This window comes from Trichoderma harzianum, assembly GCF_003025095.1.
Source record: "Trichoderma harzianum CBS 226.95 unplaced genomic scaffold M431scaffold_3, whole genome shotgun sequence".
In the NCBI taxonomy this organism is placed as follows: Eukaryota; Fungi; Ascomycota; class Sordariomycetes; order Hypocreales; family Hypocreaceae; genus Trichoderma; species Trichoderma harzianum.
This window is the reverse complement of record NW_020209251.1, coordinates 1,133,016-1,154,822: the sequence shown is the minus strand read 5'-3', so window position 1 is coordinate 1,154,822 and position 21,807 is coordinate 1,133,016. Positions and strand designations below refer to the sequence as shown.

General features: G+C 51.3%; 5 protein-coding genes across 5 annotated transcripts; 2 read left to right on the top strand and 3 right to left on the bottom strand.

Moving 5' to 3' along the window:
* The first annotated feature begins 43 nt into the window (after positions 1 to 43).
* On the top strand, positions 44 to 1,888 carry M431DRAFT_347134 (hypothetical protein). The gene has a single exon (XM_024914452.1). The coding sequence runs from the start codon at positions 530 to 532 to the stop codon at positions 1,400 to 1,402; it is 873 nt and encodes a 290-aa protein (XP_024777331.1). The 5' UTR covers positions 44 to 529; the 3' UTR covers positions 1,403 to 1,888.
* A 1,004-nt stretch (positions 1,889 to 2,892) lies between these two features.
* Positions 2,893 to 4,246, bottom strand: M431DRAFT_109289 (hypothetical protein). Its single transcript, XM_024911705.1, has 3 exons — positions 3,905 to 4,246; positions 3,665 to 3,851; positions 2,893 to 3,603 (listed from the first exon to the last, which is right to left on the bottom strand). Exons 1-3 carry the CDS (start codon positions 4,164 to 4,166, stop codon positions 2,925 to 2,927), a joined length of 1,128 nt encoding a protein of 375 aa, XP_024777330.1. The 5' UTR covers positions 4,167 to 4,246; the 3' UTR covers positions 2,893 to 2,924.
* A 193-nt stretch (positions 4,247 to 4,439) lies between these two features.
* Positions 4,440 to 8,644, bottom strand: M431DRAFT_491886 (hypothetical protein; the record flags this gene model as incomplete). Its single annotated transcript, XM_024916946.1, has 4 exons — positions 4,440 to 5,438; positions 5,464 to 5,468; positions 6,451 to 8,390; positions 8,451 to 8,644. The coding sequence occupies 4 exons, from the start codon at positions 8,642 to 8,644 to the stop codon at positions 4,440 to 4,442; spliced, it is 3,138 nt and encodes a 1,045-aa protein (XP_024777329.1).
* Positions 8,645 to 12,080: 3,436 nt separating this feature from the next.
* M431DRAFT_77835 (hypothetical protein) lies at positions 12,081 to 14,525 on the bottom strand (the record flags this gene model as incomplete). The annotated part of the gene is made up of 3 exons (XM_024922623.1): positions 12,081 to 14,206; positions 14,265 to 14,357; positions 14,417 to 14,525. The coding sequence occupies 3 exons, from the start codon at positions 14,523 to 14,525 to the stop codon at positions 12,081 to 12,083; spliced, it is 2,328 nt and encodes a 775-aa protein (XP_024777328.1).
* A 5,234-nt stretch (positions 14,526 to 19,759) lies between these two features.
* M431DRAFT_79712 (hypothetical protein) lies at positions 19,760 to 21,445 on the top strand (the record flags this gene model as incomplete). The annotated part of the gene is made up of 2 exons (XM_024922855.1): positions 19,760 to 21,084; positions 21,136 to 21,445. The coding sequence occupies 2 exons, from the start codon at positions 19,760 to 19,762 to the stop codon at positions 21,443 to 21,445; spliced, it is 1,635 nt and encodes a 544-aa protein (XP_024777327.1).
* Between the last annotated feature and the right edge of the window lie 362 nt (positions 21,446 to 21,807).

Genomic DNA, 21,807 nt, shown 5'->3' with positions numbered 1-21,807 from the left:
GTTGATGCTCAAAGTTGTCGTTGATTGACGTGTAAGGGATTGACAACGAAGGAGTGTGTGATGAGACACTTCTGGCGGCAGTCGACCTTCTTTTAGATGGAAACGTCTTCGACCCCTGGGCCCATTACGAGAAGCTTTCTCATAGGCGGCAACACCGCATGCATCCAAGGCCAACGACAATACGGCATGTGAGTAATGCCATACGGCTAAGGGCCTCCTAGACTTGGCAAAGCCCTTGCTGTCCACCTTGAGATCCCATAACGCCAGGGGGTGAAAGCCGTATCGAGCATATGTGGGCGAATACCCAGTGAGATCAGGGGACTATGCTGAAATGGGCCCATCTTGGGTGTGTGGGATAGCAGCAACACCCAGGCCAATCAGTTGGATGGAAACATGGGGAGGGCGAATCACGAAGCTGATCCGGGAGAGTGAGCCGAACCAATTTGGTAACGGGACCCGAGCCCTACTGCCTTGGCTCTCAAACATCAACAGACAGAAATAGCATGGCGAGATTGCAGTTCTTTACAGCATGGTGTTGGACATTGGACCCGGTATTCAGCTGGAATCAAATGGAGCTCGTGAAAATGTCAAGCACAGAACGACGAGGCTCGCTCTCAGGAGATCCAGTTCCATGGTATCCCGGCATGGCATGGTATGGCAGCGCCCAGGCATGAACTGCTCTCCTGCTGCAGAAATTCATGTGAAGCGCGCCGACGGCGAATCACCCCATCCCCTCTTGACAACGGGGCCGCTAATGCAGGAACTGCATGGTTCCAGGGGCGAAACATTTATGCTGGACCTGTCGACTTCCTTGAAGGCTTCTTCACCACCCTTGTCGGCCAAGAAAAGTCCGAGTTCCAGTACCTGGATTGGTTGCCGCCTTAGAATCCATACTGTACGAGAACGGAGTATGGCGGGGTGTCCATACTCGTATAACGGGCTGCAGAAACGTTTGAAAAGCCCGTTGCTCGTCCAATGCCAGGCGGCAAACTCGCTCCGCCTTGCCGCGGGTTTCAATCCAGGGCGTCAGCATACTGATATGGACTCGATTCTCCATATTCACCCTCAATTTCGACGGAGTATCCCCGGCATAAGGGCGCACGACAAAAGCGTCCTAGATAGGGAGCATGCGCTTCGTATATCTGCACAGACATCCAGCTCCTTGCTTGAGGGTACGAGTACCAGTGCGCAGAGATGGTGCACGTATCGTGTGTATGTATCTCTACCGTCCCGGTCTATCCGACTTTGGATGTCGACAGTTGTAAACGCTTTAGCGAGCCCGAGTCGTGTTGGATCTATTGGACTTTCTGTGCCGCGTCTTCCTTCAATAGCATGCGGAAAGTCCCACATGGGACACCGCCGAAACGCTGCGCCACGCAGGATGGTTGGATGGGCGGCATAAAATCTAAAGATATGCAGGTTGCAGATTGCGTGGCGATTCCGATTCTTGTCGCAGGCTTATCATATAAAGGAAAGCCCGTGCTTAACGGTCGAGCTTCGTCTGTCTGGAGAGGGAGAGGACGAGAAAGAGAGACTGGAGAGACTGGCCTCGCGTCAATCTTGGCGCATCGATGCATCTCAGGCACCAGAAACGCCCCAGTTTCGAAGCGAGATCATGAAAGAAAAGACTCGAAGACGAAAACGCCTGAAGAGAGAATGCACCGCGCCATCATGGCATTCCAGTTGCATCTGCATCTGCAGAGTGGTACTGTATAGTCGTATTGCTTGATGCCGACGTTAATTTCCTTTCGAGGGCATGTTGTCAACAAAACAAACCAGACCCAACTGAACAGCAACCCGGAGCTCCGACCTCTATCTACGAGTACGTGTTGGCACTAGCACCAGCACGTCCGACGGTAGAGGCGCCGGATCAGGGAAGCTTCAGGGCGCTAAACCAGCCCGTCCAGCTGTCCCCTATCACCCGTGGCCGCTGTGATTGGATAGCCCGGCAGCAAGCCAGGGGACCTGCCCTAGCCGAGTTTTAGCGGTTGAAAGCCTCACCAACACTATTGAGCACCATGAAGAAACTAGCTGTGCAGATACTGAAGAGAATCACGGGTCCATTTCAGCCTGCATACGCCAACATCTCGGCAACTCCCCCAAAAAGCCTAATCGTGAAAAAAACCAGACGAAGGAATCACCACCAAATGAACAGTGGGGGGGCAATGGATGGAAACCCGCTTTTGGATTTGATCTATTTGAATTGAATTTTCTGACTTTCGGACAACTCCCCCATAGCTCCACTCTGCATTGGAAGTCGGGTATCCTCGACTGCTCCTTTCAGGGGAAGCTCCCAAACTTCAATGTCATGTTCCCTTTCTGCCCTCCCCTTCCCTTCAGGCAATCTACTGCCGATTAGTACGAGTATGTAATCATCAAATGTCCCCCATAGAAGCTTCTGATTCGCTTCTGGGTTGCTCAACCTTGTAGCTTTCTATGCAGCCCATTCGCCTATATCCCTGCCTTGCATACGTGGCAGGCTTGCTCTTCGTGTTGGCTGCGAGGTCTCTATAACACCGTAGTCGTTTGCTTTCCTCATCTCTTCCATCTTGTTTTTTTGGCCGCATCATTTGGAAATACGAGCTGTAGCTGCGAGTTCTCCTGAAAGCTCCATGTACCAAGTCATGGTAAATAACTGCCAGGGCAGCATGAGTCCAGTCTAAGGTTTCATCTTGCATGAGGTCTCGTATGTTTACTGTTTGCTGGCTTCGGCCTTTTAAATAGGAGATTAGATTTTTCTGAAGTTGAATGCCGATGGCGGGTGTTCTCGTATCGAGACTGTGACTTTGCATGCCGAATCCTAGATGTCTTGACAGATAGTATCGACGTTCCAACCCTTGTCTGGTCCTACTATTGAGTACTTGTACCATGTCCATTCGGTTATCACCATGGGGGAAATTCTAGTATTGTAGCATGTCATATAATCATTTCATTTTCTTCAGGAATTCCCTCATCCCAATCCTCGCCGTCTGCGTTGTCTTCCCATCAACCTTGACACTCTTCACACGCACCCAGCCCCCATGTGCCGTCTGTACGTAAACTGCATCACGTTCATCATCGATTCTGACAGCTCTCTGTATATCCTTTCCTTCATCTCCTGATTCAACCCGAAACACTACTTCCTCATCCCTTCCCGTCACTTCATGCTCAGGGACACTCTCCACGTCCAAAAAAAGTACTCGCTTAAATTTACCTTTATTATTTCTTGCCTGTGTCCACACCGTACTGAAGATGTTGACGAAACGCTCAAAATGGGATGGAGTCCAGTCAGGCCAACTGATCTGAGATTCTCCTTTGCCCACTTTCGGTGCGTGAACCAGTTTCTCGTCTTTGAGTTGCTCGGCCATCCACCCTGCGTCCGTATATGGAGGCGCATGCAGCCCATCTCGTAGTCCCTGGACGAGCATCTCTGCACCTACCTTGGCAAGGGCTTCTGTAAGATTCTGGAGCGTAGCACTGTCTGGTATCGCTAAGCCAGGAGATGGTGTTTGGGTGAGAACGGTGCCGTGGTCAAAGACTTTGGGGTCCAACGTTTGAAGTGATACACCAGTGTACTTATCGCCACGCATCATGGCATGATGAATTGGAGCTGGACCACGTAGACTGCGTCATTCAGTTAACTCAGGCCGATATCAGGGGATAAGGCTTTAGCGGTAAGGCGTACTGCGGTAATAATGATGGATGTACATTTAGTCCACCATATTTTGCCGAGTTCAATATCCGTGGTGGAACAAACAATCCAAATGAAACAACGACAATTAAGTTAGTTCCTTCCGGCGTTTTCCAGCCTCTAAACGTCTCTCGTTGATGTATTCTTAATCCCAAATGTTCTGCAACAGATTTACACGGTACTGTCTCACCGTTAATACCATCTCGAAACGTCGGGGGGAAACTCTATGCTTACCCTCACTAATGTCTTTAAATCCTCGCCCAGTTCGCCTCGGAGGCAAAACCATGACATCCAGAGACTCGATAAGCTGTGCGTTCCTTTCATGCTCATGATGCAGTGCGCGTAAAGATTCGCAGCTAAATGCATCTGAGCCACAAAACAATATTCGGAGCGGGTCTGAAGCCCTTGTTGTGATTTTAGATGAGAAACATCTTTGTTGAGCGACGGAAACTCTCAGCTTTGGGGCGGAGATTAGGCAGGAAAAGGGTCGTATCATAATGATGATTACTATAATATCATCTCAGACAGAAATATAATGAGAAAAGGAACCATTCAGCTGAAAATAGGACGTTTCCGCGAGGCAATGTTGAGATAGACGTTGCTGTTTCCGTAGCTGCAGGGTATGGCGATATTCCGCAGAACCTCAATTGGCCACTCACTCGCGCTTGGTGCAAATTCGGCTTATATGCATCAACATCCTCAACACCATGAGATCATGAAATCCATCACATGAAATATGTTTCGTATGTTTCATAAGACAAGGTATTGCTCAGGTCATCTCTACACTCCATTCGCAGGCCACATTCCAAATGCTCCCCTCCAACTCAACATCCCACACAGGCGGCTCAATCAGCACCACGCTCCCCATCTTCACCTCCGCCCTCTTACCCAGACCAGTCAGCTTTCCCTCGCCAGCCAGAATCCATCTCTTAGATGCCTCTGTCAAAGGATCGCGGCCTTCTACAAGATACATTCGCCTCCCCGACCTAACCTGTTCCACGCGAAGCTTCATCACTGATTCGACCCTCCCGCTGTTCTCATCCCACCCCTTGACTTCTGAAAGCCATCCTTGGAGCTGAGCCGCCATTCCTCCAGAGACGTATCTTGACCCTCTCCGCTGGGGTGAAAATGCCGCTGGGAGGCCATTGAATGTAATTTCAGCGTCGAGAGGCTTGAATCGCGGCGCTTGCTGGAAAACAGGCTGCTGAAGAGCCTTGGAATTCCTCATGATAATGGGCGACCCCTCCCCGCTATCCATACTCATCACCGATGCTCCGTCTTCAGTATCAAAGGCGCTTTCCTCGTAAGGCGCATCGTCAGAACCGATCAAAGGCGTCGGAGATATCGACATCTTCCGACGCTTCGCTTCTCTGCCCACCATAGTACCTTGTGAGCCCTCACTTGGGCTTTCTGACTCGATATGAAATCTTCGATGGGATTTTGGTTTTGAATCCATCACATCAGACGACGGCTCCTCCTGCGATGGTATGCCAGCATCTGACTCAATATCAAGCACACGGTTGCGTGAAGCAGCTTGTCTCGTCTCCGTAGCCTCCCTCTCATCGCCTGACAAACTCGACTCAGATATAACCTCTTCTTCCTCTCCATCTTCAGACTCCTCAATATCGAGCTCATTGCCTTGCGTTGGCCTAGGAGCTGAAGAGGAGCCAAAGCGCGGAGTGGATTGAAACTGCGGAGGAGCACCTGGCGTTTGCGACGACGACTGCGTCGACCGCCTAGGCAGTAAAAACCGCCGCGGTGTAGGTGTCTGTCAAATCAGTACTGCTTCTTACACAATCTGAGGGTAGACAAAAGCTCACACTGGAAAACGGATTCATGGTTGATTCGAAAAGATCATCGCCTTCCACTGCCGCTTGCCTCACCCCGATGGTGCAACAGGAGCTCTACGAGCTACGAGAGGCCAGATCATTACTGAAAATGCCTCCCTAATTGATAGATAATGGATTTCGCTTGACGTGAAACGTAGCCATGATATATTTGTAAGAGGATGGAAAGAAGGCGTGCGAGTTCAGTCACTCAATTCTTGAGATATGGCACATGCATCTAGCGGTAACGGCCGTGGGGCACCGAATAATCCGGCTTTACCCCACAAGAACCGAGCATCTCACAGTTGACATCAGTATATTTGGGAAAGACAACAAAAGTCAGGCACATGGTCAATTCACACGTAAAGGGTCACTCTGTCATTTGAGCACTTGAAGTTTTGTTTCATTTTTGATGCAATGAATTCTTATAAAACATTATACGTACGAGCAGCGACGTCAACACTGCTTCTCTCTCATCGCGTCTCATGCCTTCAATACAGAAACAATGCAGAAAGAGACAATGCAATCTTCTAATATGTAACTCCGTTCGTTGGAGTTCCTTACACATATGGCAAAAAAACAAATTTTCTCGCCATACTGTCTGCAAATAGGTAGAACAAAGCGGACAAAAAAACAACCAGCCCGAAATCCGGTGCCATCATAAACTAAAACGCCGGGCTGTACGCATCTCGCCTATTTCCCTCGTACCGTGATGAATATTTGCGCGTGTCAACAATCATAGTACATCCCTCCTCCAGTTCAAAGGGTCCACGAGTTAGTGGATGAGTCGACTCGGTGATAGCCGTCGTCGTTGAATAATAAATGTAAAACGTAAAAATGGGTATCCTAAAATAAAGGACAGTAATAGGGAAAGAAGAAGATGAAGAGAAGTGGAAAAAAGAGGTGGCGGAACCGTGAGAATGAGAGGCTGCCACGGATTCATAACTCCTTAACCGTAGAAGAGCTCAAAGCCAGTCTTGTGATCCTTCTTAGTGGGCGTTGTATCCTTGACAGGGTGAAGCAAAATGGATGGCAGGCATGGTCGCCCATGTTCCTGCTCCCATTCCTCGCCTCCAATGCCAGTGTCAACCCAGCCCATCCAGTTGTTGTACATCCGGTTCGGCGGCTCTGCTCGATAGTACCAAGAGTTGCCCTGGAATCGTCGCTCTCTACCCCAGCCCATAGGGCTTCCGTATCCGCCAGATTCTCCCTTGGGGCCGGGATTGAACCATTGGTTGAGGAATTTACCGTTCCAATCTCGGTCCGTAAAGATGGGATGCGGGGCGTAAACAGCCTTGAAGCCGTGGATCAGGGCCAAGGTCTGGGGTGTCATCTCGGAGGCAACGTGGTTTCCACGCAGGTTCTCAATGTGCATGATGTCTATAAGACGCTTCGACAGACGGGAGTGAGTGACGATGGTGGTGCGACGCGGAAGATCACGGGCCCTGTGCTCTTTATCTGAATAACCCCAGACATTATCGGCAATAATCCAGTTACTGTGGACAGGGTTGAAGATCGGGCCGAGGGCGATGAAGTCTGCCTCTTCGCCGACACCCCACGAATAGTTATCTTCCTCGGGCGTTTTAACGGGAGGCTTGGGGCCAACTGGCTTGATAAATGGCAGGTTGGGGGCACCCCAAACAGTATCGCCGGCATAAGTCTCCTCGACGTCCTTGCGGAAGGTCGTATCGTAGTCGCCGTGATATTCAGGGATGTACCACCGCTCACTCCGTTCCCAGGAGCCTCGACGCGGCTGCTTGGCGGCAAATTTCGCAATGTTATCAAGCATATCGTAATGGTGGCCGGTGAACCGGAAATCCATCTCCCAGTTCCAGATATAGTCGAATTCGGGGTGGTCAGCGCTGAATTTCTGGACACAGAGCCATTGCGCCGTGTGAACCGTTCGTGCCTTTTCATCCAGTTTGGTGTAGATATCCCAGACCTGCTTGTCATTCCACAAAACGGTGATACCATGGAACTCGGGAGGGATATGCTTCTGCAAAACGCTTTGGTATACTTCGGGGTCATCGAAAATATTGAGCTTGTTATCCTTGACTTGAACGAGGAGGACAACTTCGATTTCACCACCAGACTTGAGCGAAAGCTCGCTAATCATAGCGCGAATCGTCTCCTTGTCATTTTTGGAGTAAACCTTGCCCGTGTAGGATCGCAGCAGAATAACGGATCGTTTCTCTTTTACAATCTTAGCCTCATCCTCTCCGCCAGAAGAGTCAAACGGCGACCGCCCCTTGATCTTCACCGTCTTATCGTCCTCCCTAGGAGGTTGAACTGGTGACTCCTTATCCTTTTGAGCAGTGGCAGCTTTGTCATCGGCGTCTTTGGGAGCCTCGTCTTTGGGAGCCTCGGGCTTAGCAAGCTCTGGGTAAACGTCCAAGTACGGATTCTTCTTATCCCTGTTCAAATCGAATCTCGCAGCGTTTGCCTCCAAGCATCGTTTTTGCAGATCGCCCCAATTGACATTATCCCAGTCGATAACTTCGACTTTATCAGCCACCTTCTTTGTTTGTTGGAGTAGACCATAGGGGCCAAGTCGCGTATCTCTCTCCCAGCACAAGTTGGGATCCATGTTGAACAAAGAATAGCTTCCAAAGTTGGGCTCAGGGAAATTGTGAGGACGACCCTTGAAGACTAGCAGGTCTTCGACAGGCTCTCCGGTTGGACCCTTGCAAGGAACGTGAGCGGCGTGTCGTTGCTTTTTCCACTCGTCACTGTTGTACTTTGGGTACGGATTGAAGCGAACGGGCTTATCGACGCTGAAGCCAACGTCCGCTTGGGGGTCTTCTCTAAGCTTTTGTCGCATGGCATCCGTGCGGTTCTCCTTGTAATCGAGAGTCGAGAGAGTATTACCATAGATTTTGCCGGAAGATTCGAGGCTATATGTCAATTAGCATCGACTTCGCATTCTAGAAAAGATGAAGACAGGTATAACTCACTTGGCTGTGGTGCTGTATGCATATCTCCACATTTTCCTCATATCTTTTTCATGCTGGAGTCTGCTGATGGTGCCCGCATCTCTCCCCTTGCCGTCAGTTTCGTAGCCTGGGGCCACGTCGTCATAATTTTCCTTGTCGCCTTTGTCCTTCCATTCCCTCAACTCTTCGATAGTCAAGTCCCAAGCATCTAGCATTTCTATCTCCTTGTTATAGGTCTCGATATCCATGTTGAGTGGCTTTTCTTGTTCCTTGTCGGTCTCTGAAGCATGGTTCTCGTTTTCTTTGGGAGGGTCATTCTTGGGGGCATCTTCCTTGTTAGAGTCGTCCTGAGGCTTCTCTTCTAGAGACGGCTTGCCGTTTTGAATTGAGCCATCGTCCTCATCCTTGGCGGGCTGATCGTTGCCGCCACCTTCGTCTTTGGTAGGCGCATCGTTGTTCTTGTCGTCTTGGCCACCGTCTTTGTCTTTGGAAGGTGTAGTGTCACTATTGGTATCTGAAGGCGCCTTGGGAGGCACTTCGGGTGCTTTAGGAGGTATCGGAGGGGACTGAGGCGACTCAGGTGCAGGAGTAGTAGGTTGATTGCCCTGGGTGTCTTCAGGAAGATAAGGCACAATGTTGAAACGAGGGCTCGGGCCGCTGAAAAGCAGGTAATAGGACGTAATGGAGGCGAGGGCGATGAGGAGGATGATCCTCAGCCTGGGTCGGCGCGAGGGACTCAACATCTTGTTAATCCCCTCGATGCAATGGTTTCGGATGAAAAGAAAATTCCAACGCGATGCGATAGACAGTCGTTAATTCTAGCTGGAACAGCTGAGCGTTGCGAGATATACAACTTGATTGCGGGCTACCAGAGCTCTCTCAAGTTTGCATGTTGCGAAATCGCACGGAATGGCCGTTGTTTGCCAGTGTTTGCGACGGATGACGCAGCTTGTGTTGGGCTAGCCTTGCCGAGTCTCTTCCGGCAATAACCAATTAAATCCCGTGTGTAGGAGAAATCGGACAAGATGCGCGCTTGGTTACTCGATCGTAGGAATGAGAATGAGAGGTTCTCTGTAGAAGTCTCACCGTCGCGGGGTGTAAAGGGACAGCGGTTTGAAAAGAGGGACTAAGGGGCTAGGAAAATGCGGTAAAAAAGGATGATGAAGAAGAAGAAGACGTCTGATCCGTCGCAGCCTCTGGAATTGTCGTGTAGAGGGAGCGGACGAAGGCTATCGCGTGCAACTTGGAAAAAGAGAGGAAAGGGTTGGATGGTGGCACAGGCGAGTCAAAGGAAAGAATCGGGGGATAATCAGCACAAGCTGGCGAGATGAATGCCGTGCTACTGGAAATAGCGGAACCTTGGAAGCATTGCGCGAGGGAGTGGCCTGTAACACCAGGAACTAATGCGCTGTACTGTCGCAGTTGGCACTAACCAGAACTTCAATCGCTTCGATTCAATCTCGACCTGCAATTGACACCAAAATCCTGCCCATTAATTTTACACAAGTGGCCGCCCGCATGAGCGACATTCTAGCGGGGGGTCTCCAAAATTACAGCGGGGTTGGCTTAGGGGGCTGGCCAACGAGGGCTGGTGTTTGCCACAGTATTCAGTCTTGATTCAGCCCTTGGGTACCACAGCTGGTGTTGCAGACAAATTCATGCTGTCTGTCGATCAGCGCAAGAATTTCTGAGGATTACGCGTATGGAGCTGGATGGGTAGGTGCTGGTCTAGTACAGTACAGAGAATCGCTGCACGACTATCTCAGACATTGAGGCTCAGGAGATTTGCGCATCGAGACAATAACACTTGGTAACTATCTTAGGTACAGGTAATCCATAGATCGTATATTCTAAGCTCTTCAACATCCGGCTATTGGTGCCGACCCAGCATCGATCTCAGTCTCAAGCATCAATCCCATCCGTCTGTTTGCGTAAGACGTCGGCACGTCTCCTCCGATTCTCAAACGCAGGCTTTCTGTCAAACGGCTCCATTGCCGTGGGTCAAAGGCTTGTCAAAGTGGCTCCCTCCGGCCCAGGGGCAATTTCGTCACCCACAGCTCCGTGTCCACAGCGGTTCCTCATAAGTATCAAAGGGAGGGCCATCTCCTGAAGATCAGTTTTAAAAAAGAAAAAGAACAAGTCAGTCTGCATAGAACATGCCGATGAGCATTTCTCACCGATACATGCTGGTTCTCTTCATCTTTCAAGAAAAATCGTGACGTCGTGGGTACTCGCGTGTACACCAAAATTATACTTTTCCGTCAACACGGGAGGCATAAGAGAGACAGCCCGTCAAAAGACAGTCTCGCAGGCCGCATCATGACACCAAAAAAAAAAATCCGCCACCTTTCTCCATCCTCTCCTCCATTTCAGAAGCATAAAACATCAGCTGGGGATTTTTCATTCTCCACGTGCCACACTGTATTTTTTATGTCCAACTGTTGACATTTTCTTCCGTTTTTTTTTCCGCACGTTGCTTTCGCCAGGACGAAGCGATACTAAAAGCGGCACTTCGCTGACAGGACCGGACGAGCAGCAAACAGCACAGATCAATTTTACAGGGCGCTATTGCTGCTAGCCAACCACACAAGGCAGCTCCAATGGCAATCAGGCTGGCTTCATGCACAGCAAATTACAGTTATTCTAATCCATCAACCATCCCCCCCCCCCTTTTTTTTTATATCCATTGGATAAGGTAGGAGAAAGGAGGATATATAGCACAGTATGCATACAGGCACACTAAACGAACTTTTATGCGCCAGCTGCGACGAGTCAAACCCGTCGCATTCCCAAGGCTACGGCACATCCATTGTTTGAACGTCTCACCAATATCCAAAACACCAGCTGAGCAACACGTGCCAGAATCATGCAGAGAAGACACTGCATTCCAATGATATCACCGGAAATTGTCTTGAATCTATATTTGTATCCATCTGTTTTAAGCAAGTACGCTTATCGACAAGCTTCGACGACTTCACCCGCAAAAGGTAGAAGACTTCGCTGCATATGGACTGACGAGGCTTGCGCTATCTCGATCCAGCAAGCCACCGCGATGCCGCACGATCTCATCAACATGATACATGCACATACATCGACTTCAACAGCAGCATGATCTCGCCTTTTAACATCATTCACAAGACTCAGATCCAGACAGTTGTAGTAGACAAACACTAACATTATGACCGAATAAGACGGTATAGTATCAGATAAAGATGGGGGGAGTAAGATGGAACGAATCAAGTACAAAAACGACACATAATTTTCTCTCGAGAACCCAACAACCATATTAACGACTCATCAGAGTTGTCAGTCAGTACATCCCAAAGAAAAAAAAAACGCCATCTATGATGAGGACAGTATATATAAACATGAACTAAACGCATGTGGGATCGGATTCATTCGTAAGCATGACTGGATTAACCAAAAGAGATATCCACCAAACAAGCCCAGCCGGCTGTGGGTATATATACCGGTGAAACAAAGAAAGAAAAGAAAATAGGGTATATAAACCAAAAACAAAACTATTATGCATTGGTTCCAAGATTCTCGGGGAAGGGTTTCTCACGCGTACAACTCTGCACTGCAGAGTGAACAGCGGCGATAGTGATATTAAGACATTATGCAATGAGGCAGATCGAGACGGCAGGCATTTTACATCATGCCCAGTCTCGTCATCCTCTTGTTCATCTTGGGTAGTGGACCCGGGCCTAGGCCAGGTCCCCTCATACCGGGTCCCATCATACCGGGAGGTCCCATCATACCAGGTCTCATGCCAGGTCCCATGCCGGGTCCGAGGCGGCCGGGTGGAGGTCCACCGTAGGGGCCTGGTCCTCTGGGCAAGCCAGGTCCAGGACCGTAACCTGGTCGAGGTCCCGGACCTCCTGGACCCATGCGTCCAGGTGGAGGGCCGTATGGTCGGGGGCCCGGGCCTCCGTAGCCGCCTCTCCTGGGTCCTTGGGGATATGGAGCAGGTGGCGGCGGCTGGGTCCTCCTCAAAGCATCTTGTTCACAGTAGGCTCTACCGTCAACCTCAAAGTAGCCGTCAGAAAGTGGTCGGCCACAGTCCAAGCAGCAGAAACAGTCAATGTGGTGCTTGACACGAGATTCGTCCTCGACGAATTGACCCTCGATGCCGCGCCCACAGGTTCCACACAGACTGCCGTTGAGCTTGTGGTAGTGCTGCTCGCAATATGGCTTGTCATTCAAAACGTAGAATTCTGCCGAGGTAAATGGGTTCGAGCACGTAGCGCACACGAAGCAGGCCTTGTGATATCTTCCTGTCAGTCGCCCATCGGCTGACGAAACACTCTTTCCGGTAATGGGTTCTCCGCAGGCTTTGCAGTCACCACGAGATGGAAGTTTGAGATCCTTGGATGCCTTTAGGTCTCTAGATACCTTTCGGGGGGATTCACGCGGTGTAGGCTGGGATTGTCTTGGAGGGGACTGTCTTGGAGGGGATACTGGCGGTGCAGGCTGGGATTGTCTCGGAGGAGATTGCCTAGGAGAGGGCTGCTTTGGAGATTCCTGTCGGGGAGAAGGTTGCTTTGGAGATTCTTGTCTGGGAGAAGATTGCCTGGGAGAGGGCTGCTTAGGGGAAGATTGTCTGGGGGAAGGCTGTTTGGGAGAGCTTTCGTTTTTGGGTCCAACTTCTGCCTCTGGCGGCGGCGGTCGGGTAGGATTCGAGGCCGCGGCTGGGCTAAATGCCCTGTAGGGTTTGAATGATTGGCCGAGACCAGGCTGGATTGCCGGGTCATCGCGCTCTTCTTCTTCTCCCTCTGGAATGAGATACGGCGAACGCGGTACCGGGGATCGAGCAGGAAGAGGTATCTCGGCTGCCGGGTCGAGTCGAAGATCCGCAGGCCGCGGCTTTTCCTGTGACCTTACCCTAAGTGCGTCCGGTATGCTGTTACGCGCCTCAGACCTCGGGGGGCTCGTCTGCGCGGTGTTCTGGCTCTGGTTGCTAAAAGTAGAGTAACCTGAGGAGGCAGAGTCTGACGACGTATGATATGGGTTGCTAACGCCGAACTCTTCGGCCAAGTTGAGAGAGGCCGTCGGCAAATGCGAGGGAATAAGACTTTTGCGAGGCGGCGGGCGCCTCGACGTATCAGGAGCCAAAGAGGGTCGTCGTTCTCCCTCGGCTCCCATGGAAGGCAATCGGGACCGCGGGCTCGAGTAAGATGGGCGACGGGGGGTTTCTCCTACACCAGGAGACGGCCTTGGGAAAGTTTCAGCCCTCATAGGCGGTGCCATGCCATTGGGGTCCAGCGAGCGCCCCGAGGGTGGGCCGAATCCCTCGTATCCATTCTTCTGGGGCTGCTTCGGAGTTGATGGTATGTTGTTGCTGCTTCCAGATGACAAACTGGAACTGCTTGTTCCGGGTCTCTCACTGAGTCGACCCGGCTCCTCTGAGACAGGTAAGCCAAACCTGGAGAGCGACTCCTTCTTTGCTGGAAAAGCTCCGTGGGAAGTGGAAGGCCGCTGGCTGGCATCAAAGGGGCCGGGAGCAATGGTATTCATGCGCTCCATGAACCCGAGAGGTTTGGTGGAGGCGGGTGTGGACGTCAAGGCGGCCATGCTTTTAGAGCTGCGATGGCCATTCGCGTCGGACTGTTTTTCGGGTATCTGAGCTGGCTCGTCTACTTTAGCAGCGCTAAATGAGAAAAAATCTCTTGCTTGGTCGGCAAAAGATGGTCTGTACGGCGTCATCGGTGAGGCGCTGCGCGAGCCTCCAGGTTGGCTCACCGGGGTCAACGGTCCTGGGGCCATATACATTTTATCTAGGGAAAGTTAGCATTTAGCTGCCATCGGAGAGACTTGGTCGTCGAGAAATCGTACTTGCTGCGCCTATATCGACCGGGCCAGGCAATCGATCGGCTGATCTGGGGGGCGGCTCTACAAACTTGTCGTTGCTATCAGGAGGCGGCGATACTAAATATCCAACTTAGCACAGGCAACTACTGCATCATGGCGTGTATGAAATGACTTACGCTCGACAGACGGACACACGTGTTCTCCCATCAGGGAGATTTCGACCTGCAGGCCACATGATGAACACTTGATCGTCGGCAAGAAAGCCGACTCTCTGAGTCCAGACATGGTGGCGATACAGCACTTCCGTGTAGTGGTTCAAAATGTGTTATTCGAGGGCGAAGGGAAACATTGGAGATGCCGGCATCGACACGTGCTACAGAAGCAATCGCTGTCGGTGGCAATTAGTACAAGATGGCGGGCAGCCAGTCTGTGGGATATAAAAGATGAGAGAGCTCGAGCAAAAGGCTGGCACACGACACCTCCCGTCTCTGCCACCTCCTTCAAGATGTTTTGCGCAGCTCCTTCAGGCCGCGGGTATCGAGTCGCTGAAACACAGCCTCGCCGTCTAAAGCCGGCGACAGCGTGTTCCAGCAAAAGCTGGGCAATCAATCGCACTCGTCTTCTGACAGGAGCGGCGGCGAGAGTCAGGATATACTCTGGTAGCTGTCAAGCCCACGCCGAGACGCCGGATGATTCCTGCGCTGGTCGACGCTTGACACCTCGCCTGCGGTATCCAGGAAGATGAATTGGCGAGGAAGAAAAGAAGACAGAAGGGGGAATAAGGTGGCAGGTTTTGGAGGGACGGCTACCTGCAAACGGTGATGTTGCGCATAGTGTCTCGAGTGGTGGAGGTCACGGAAAGAAGTTGCTGGGGGGGCCAGACCCCTGACTAGAGTTGCCCCGGTCCCTGTCGCTGGCCTGCGGATGGCCAGGTTTCTTTGGTGGGAGCTAATTGCGATCAGGTCGCGAATCCCTGTAAGCAGCCTCGCAGTGCCGTGACTAAACGTTGCGGTGATTGCGGTGTGGATGGGCATCGTCTTTGTAGTGCACAGAAGGAGGCACGAGTTGCGAATGGAATACGAGGCGAGGTGAGGCGAGGCTGGGCAACAGCTGCTACCAACAAAGACTTGAACGGTTGAGGGTGTCGAGCCCCAGCATCAGCTCCCAACTCACCTACACCTACACATACCTAAAGGTCCGTAGCACATGGAACACGGCGCACAGCATCTTTGTCACTTGACGGCACACGGATTGAAACCCTAGACACAAAAGTCGCCCGCACGACGGACCGTGGTAGGGCAGACCAGACACCGCGGGCGAGGGTCCTTAAGACCGCTCCCTTGGCAGGGAAAGGCCATACTGTACTCGTATGAGTTATGTACTCGTAATATCCAGACGGGCCTCTTGTCGTATTTTCATCGTCGCAATCGATATCCACTCCCTTTATTGTTTGTCAGTCCAATATCCAATACCGTAAGCCAGCGGCCGGTGTCCAATCCAGACTAAGGGCAGCGCTGCAGATTCTCCTGCTCGACGCATCCCCATGGCTCTTCGCGGTGCAGACCAAACCGGTGCTCGATTGGCCATGTTAGCCTGCCACTAACTCCGTATCAGACGGACTAGCTCGCTCTCCACCCGTTTAGTCAAGACTCATTTCATCTTTCCCATCGCCGTGAAGATTCCCACCTCGTGATCCCGGCAGGCTGTAACAAACAGCGCACCAAGCCCGGAGCGTTCGCTGGAACAAGACAGCTGCGTAAATGAGGCCCGCAGTAGCGCCAATGTTGCTCGCTCTTTTGGGTCGCGTACCTTGCAGGGAACCCCTGCCAGATTCCCTGCGGTGCCTGTGCGTTCGAGTTGGTGTTGATAAGGGGGGGAGGGTGCTGAGGGGATCAAAATGGATCAAATCCCTTTTCGGGGGAGGGACGGCAGCCTCAGTGGTCAGAGGGCCGTGCTAGAGTCGCCAAAGGCGCTATAATCAAATTTCCATGCCCACTGAAAGACCCCCAATCGACGTCGAAGGATCCATCCACACCCGAAGTAGTGTACAAGTGCTTGTACCAGATGGTTGCTCATGCACTGAAACCATTGGACGGCTGTCACTCCTCTTCATTCTTCAGCCTTTCACGTTTTCTTCTGGACCGTATCAAACTCTCCCGGTAAGCGCCCCTCGACTCGGCCGGGCTGTTTCGCATGGAACATTGTTTGGGAGGCTGCAAAGAACAGAAGCCGCACGTGGACAATAGCTCTTTGTCTCAAATGAAGCATGTGTGTGTGATGGACTGGGAGATACAGGTACCGGTCAAAGGCAGAGACAATGAACGGCAGCTGTTGGTTGGTTCCATCGCCCGCATGACAAGAATCGGCGCAGCTTCGGTTCTACAGCGAATACCCTCTGCTATGCCCACCTGGGAAGCGCAAGGTGACGAGGCTGGCGTTGCGTTCCGCTGCCGTGCCCGTTCTCCGCACAGCACATCACCGGTGTCCTCATTTCCTCTTTCGAGCCCGATCGGTGATCATCATCTCTGTTCGGTTGCGTTGCGGCGTATCGTTCCTCCACAGCAAGTATGGGGTACTAAGCTTGTATGATTTCACCTACTAAAGTGAGCTGCTACCGATGGTCATCCTGGCGGGCCTCTGTTTTGGGTTGGCCACTGACCCTGGCACGTCGCATGAGGCGGTTCAGCGTCTCATCCAAAGCTAGCCCTGGTCGTTGTGTTCTATCCTGTACTCGTACAGTCCCCAAGCGGCTCTGTAGAGAGGATCTTCGAAGGACGAGAATTCCACCACTCGAGTGGCCTTTGTGAACCAGCACTAACAGGCCAAATGCCTTTCTGCGGAAGAAAGAATGCTCATGAAGTCAAGGTCATGTACATGTAAGCTCGCGTCCATGGCCTTAGTCACATACGAGCACTCTCCTGCATGTTGCGTTCTTTATGCGGTAGTACTTGTAATACTCGCGTTGCCTTGGCTAATACTCCGTGGTTGCAACACTAGAAGATATCCCTGGAGATGCCGTGACCAGGGGGTTTTGACAGTCCAGCCACTGCCGTGCGCAGGTGCAGTAGGTATCTCGGTCTATCTGCGACATGACACGCTGTTTGAGCTTCACTGTTTCGGTTTCATGTATTTCCGACCAGGTCTTCGTGCCCTATGTCATCTGAACAATAAGTCAAGACACGTGCTCAATTGCCGAACCACAGCAGATCAGTTCAAGGCTGATGCACGGGCAGCTTTGCGTTAGAGCAAGAGCTGAGTGAGAATCGACTCTACACAGTCCATGTCGTTGGTTGCACTTGGTATGCCGTCTTATCATCTTCCCCTGCCTGCAATCCTACACGTTGAATGCTGCCCTGGGTACTGTACATGCACCAGGTATGACAAGGTGAAGCACATGTACGAGTACGGAGAACATGTAATATGGCCCTCCCAGCATAGAAAGATAGGAATGCAGGGTAGCGGCACAGATGCATTTTCCCAGTCCATTGAATGCCAAGTTTGGGTACCTTACAAGCATATTGTCCTTTAGCCGTGTGCGGTGTGTGGTAATTTCCTGTTGGCGGTACAGCTTATGGCCACCTACATTTCAATAGGTATCGTTTACCAATTGAGCTATCAACGTCGATAGAGCCAGAACATATACGATACATAACCTGCAGGAGGATGCCAGGATGCCAAGCCGCCAGCTGTCCACACACTTTGCCGATTGCTTCGTGTCACTCATGCTCGACGTGTTTATCCGACCAAAATATCGCATTAAACACTGGCTGTCAGCTTCATGCTCATTGGGGGGAGTGATTGGCAGCTTTGCTGCAGTTTCGGTATGTTCGTACATACACGATGGTCCCGGCTACGATATATCACCTAGTTCCTTGCAGGCAAAATGCCCCAACAGACGCAATAAATGCGGTCAGGAAAGGCGGTCGATGGCGATCTCTACCCAATGTCTGCATTAGCACATGTCAGCCAACGCGTACTCGTGCAGGTACACACAGCTACTCGCTCACAAAGCACGCGATCTCGGGCCTCAAGGTCCGCATGGATCCGCCGTTTGAGACCGACTTCACCCGCACTGAGCAAGGCGGGCTGAGTAAAGTCAAAGACTAAGAACAGATAGCACGAAAGCTCCCAATGGCTCCAGACCATTGATGGGCCACTTTGGGGAAACCGAGCAAACGTCCCCCCACATTGATTATCAGGTCCATTACGGAGCACAGTACTCCGTAGTATGGAGGGTCCAAAGTACGGAGAATGATGGGCAGTGTGGGTTGGTTTTGCTGCTTGCATCATGGCAGAGTGGCTGCCGAGGCTCGGTCACGAAACTAAAGTTAAAACAAAAGTAAAATGAAAATGAATAATGAGAATGAGAAATAAAGACGGAATGAATTATGGTGGAAACGATTGAACACTTACGAGTATTGAAATGGTCCTCTGTTCAGATAGGAAAATATACATAGGTAACCTCCGGGTTGCAAGTGCATCGACCAATGCATGATGTGGCCTCGTTGACGGACCACGCCATGGATTTCGGCTCGGAGTTGCTCCCTCCCTACCTTAATTCCCACACGCTTATCGTGGCTGAAATTCAGCACATCTAGTCCGTACCTTAACTGCTGGAATTCGTCATTAGTCCCTTCGTAAAGTAAGGTACCTTAGCTGAGATTGAAAAGCAAAAAGCCGTTAAATCTTCTGCTAACGTGGAAGCTTCCATGGGCCCGAAGTCCGTCCGCACAGCTCAGCTCACCCCGTCCTATCCGGGCTGCCGTCAACTTCAGCAAGATGGTTCGCTGTCCGCCCAATCATGACATGCAATGTAATTTGATCCTGCAGGTCCCAACCATGAGGTGTTTTTCACCGCCTTGTGCGCGGGTCAGGCCAAGCCCGATTTTCAAGCCTCCAAAAGTGTTGGCCTATTAGCGGTGCTAGACACTTTAGCGCTTCCGTTGTATCTGGACGCGTTGTCTTTTAGAAGTAGACCCTGAGCCATATTGAGCCGATGTTGACTATAAAGCACCAAACCCCTCCCCCTGCTAATCTAAAGAATCTTTCTTTTCCCCTCTCACCACAAAGTAAAAATCCAAGTTCACGTTGCAAACAAGCCAACAAGCTTCAGTCCCTGATTTCTTCAGAAACTTTTAGCCAAATAGCTGTTTTGCTGCTGTAATCTTTGCTCACCAAAAACACCCTCTATCCCACCTTATTACAGGTTTACAGTTGGTCGAGGAGTCAGAACCTCGATCACACCAAAGTCGACAAGACGTTTTCCAATCTCCTTAACTCGTATGTGTTTCCCCAGCAGCAAGAAGAAAGGACAGAAAGAAGAAAGAAGAAGAAGAAAAGAGTCGAAAATTACAGTTCAATGGGCTAACCTTTTCCTAGGATTCACCACCCGTTCGCCGGAGCCCGCTGCTCTGCCTCTGGAGGGTTAGCGGACTCGACCTTTTCCAAATAAAGGTCGATTTTAAAGAAAAAGAACCCGTACAATCCTTCAAATTCAACTAGACCAAGTCTCTTCCGCCATGGCTCCCCACGCGGAAGTTAGCGCGGGCTCCTCGAACGGGAACGGCTATGCCCATCGCCAGACGGCGTCCACTGGTGCTGCTCCGAGCACCTTCGTCGTCAATTCCCCCAATGTCAATTACACGGACTCGGAAATCCGATCCAAGTACACCTATCGCACCACCAGTGTCGAGACCGACGCCAATGGAAACTTTGTGGCTACTCCCAAGGAGACGCTCTACGACTTCAAGGTCGACCGCAAGGTTCCCAAGGTCGGCATGATGCTTGTCGGTTGGGGTGGTAACAACGGTACCACTGTTACCGCCGGTATTATTGCCAACCGACGCAACCTTTTTTGGGATACCAAGGAGGGCGTCCAGGAGGCCAACTACTATGGCTCCGTCGTCATGAGCTCGACCGTCAAGCTCGGAACTGACGCCAAGACCAACAAGGAGATCAATATCCCCTTCCACAACTTGCTGCCCATGGTCCACCCCAACGACCTTGTCATTGGAGGCTGGGACATCAGCTCGTTGAACTTGGCCCAGGCTATGGATCGCGCCAAGGTCCTTGAGCCTGCTCTCAAGGCCCACGTCAGGAAGGAGATGGCTGAGCTGACCCCTCTCCCCTCCATCTACTACCCTGACTTTATTGCTGCCAACCAGGAGGACCGAGCCGACAACCTCATTGAGGGCTCCAAGGCTTGCAACGCTCACGTTGAGCAGATCCGAAAGGACATTCGTGATTTCAAGGCCAACAACGGCCTTGACAAGGTCGTTGTCCTGTGGACTGCCAACACTGAGCGATATGCCGACATCATCGACGGAGTCAACGACACTGCCGATAACCTTCTCAAGGCTATTGAGCAGGGTCACGAGGAGGTTGCTCCCTCCACCGTCTTTGCTGTCGCATGTATCCTGGAGGGTGCCCCCTTCATCAACGGCTCGCCCCAGAACACCTTTGTCCCCGGTGCTATTGAGCTTGCTGAGAAGCACAATGCCTACATTGGCGGTGACGACTTCAAGTCTGGCCAGACCAAGATGAAATCGGCCCTTGTGGATTTCCTCATCAACGCCGGCATCAAGTTGACCTCCATTGCCAGCTACAACCACCTGGGCAACAACGACGGCAAGAACTTGAGCTCCCAGAAGCAGTTCCGCTCCAAGGAGATTTCCAAGTCCAACGTCGTCGATGACATGGTTGAGGCCAACAGCATCCTGTACAAGAAGGGCGAGCACCCCGACCACTGCGTTGTCATCAAGTACATGCCCGCTGTCGGTGACAACAAGCGTGCCCTCGACGAGTACTATGCTGAGATCTTCCTCGGTGGCCACCAAACCATTTCGTAAGTTTCTTCACTCAATATCTCCCGAATCACCCTAACTAATGACAACAGGTTGTTCAACATCTGCGAGGACTCTCTTCTGGCCTCGCCTTTGATCATTGACCTCGTCGTGGTGGCTGAGATGATGACCCGTATCCAGTGGAAGGCTGCTTCCAACGACGGCCACGAAACCTCCGAGTTCAAGCACTTCCACAGTGTTCTGAGCGTCCTGAGCTACATGCTCAAGGCTCCTCTTACTCCTCCGGGAACTCCTGTTGTGAATGCTCTGGCCAAGCAGCGTGCGGCTTTGACCAACATCTTCCGCGCCTGCGTTGGTCTCGAGCCCGAGTCCGAAATGACCCTTGAGCACAAGCTCTTCTAGATGTACTTCTAGATCAATTCTGACTATGGAATTCACAAGAGGCTTAGGGGGGCTCGAAGCCTGAGGAAGGAGGGTATTGGCACATTGGACAGTCTTTACCGGATACTAGATAGCTATAAAAATCGGCAGAATTGGGCTCACCGAGCTGATACTGCTTAGATGACAATTGAACCAAGCAGATTTTGCCACCAATTAATGTTCCATATCAAGTGTTGTTCGGTGACCTTGAATAACCTTGTAGGATGCAGTAGACAATACATGACACTTGATGCAGTAGAAGAACCAAGATAGTATGTGAACTACCTACCTATGACTAGATGGAGTAAATATTCATTCTTATGGAAAACTGGCCATAGTATCGC

Bases quoted from the DNA above. Each gene is read 5' to 3' on its own strand.
- M431DRAFT_347134 (XM_024914452.1), top strand. From the start codon at position 530: ATGGTGTTGGACATTGGACCCGGTATTCAGCTGGAATCAAATGGAGCT.
- M431DRAFT_109289 (XM_024911705.1), bottom strand. From the start codon at position 4,166: ATGATACGACCCTTTTCCTGCCTAATCTCCGCCCCAAAGCTGAGAGTT. The intron at 3,852-3,904 runs GTAAGCATAGAG...ACGGTGAGACAG, and splicing joins ATTTAAAGACATTAGTGAGG to TACCGTGTAAATCTGTTGCA. The intron at 3,604-3,664 runs GTACGCCTTACC...TGAATGACGCAG, and splicing joins CATCCATCATTATTACCGCA to TCTACGTGGTCCAGCTCCAA.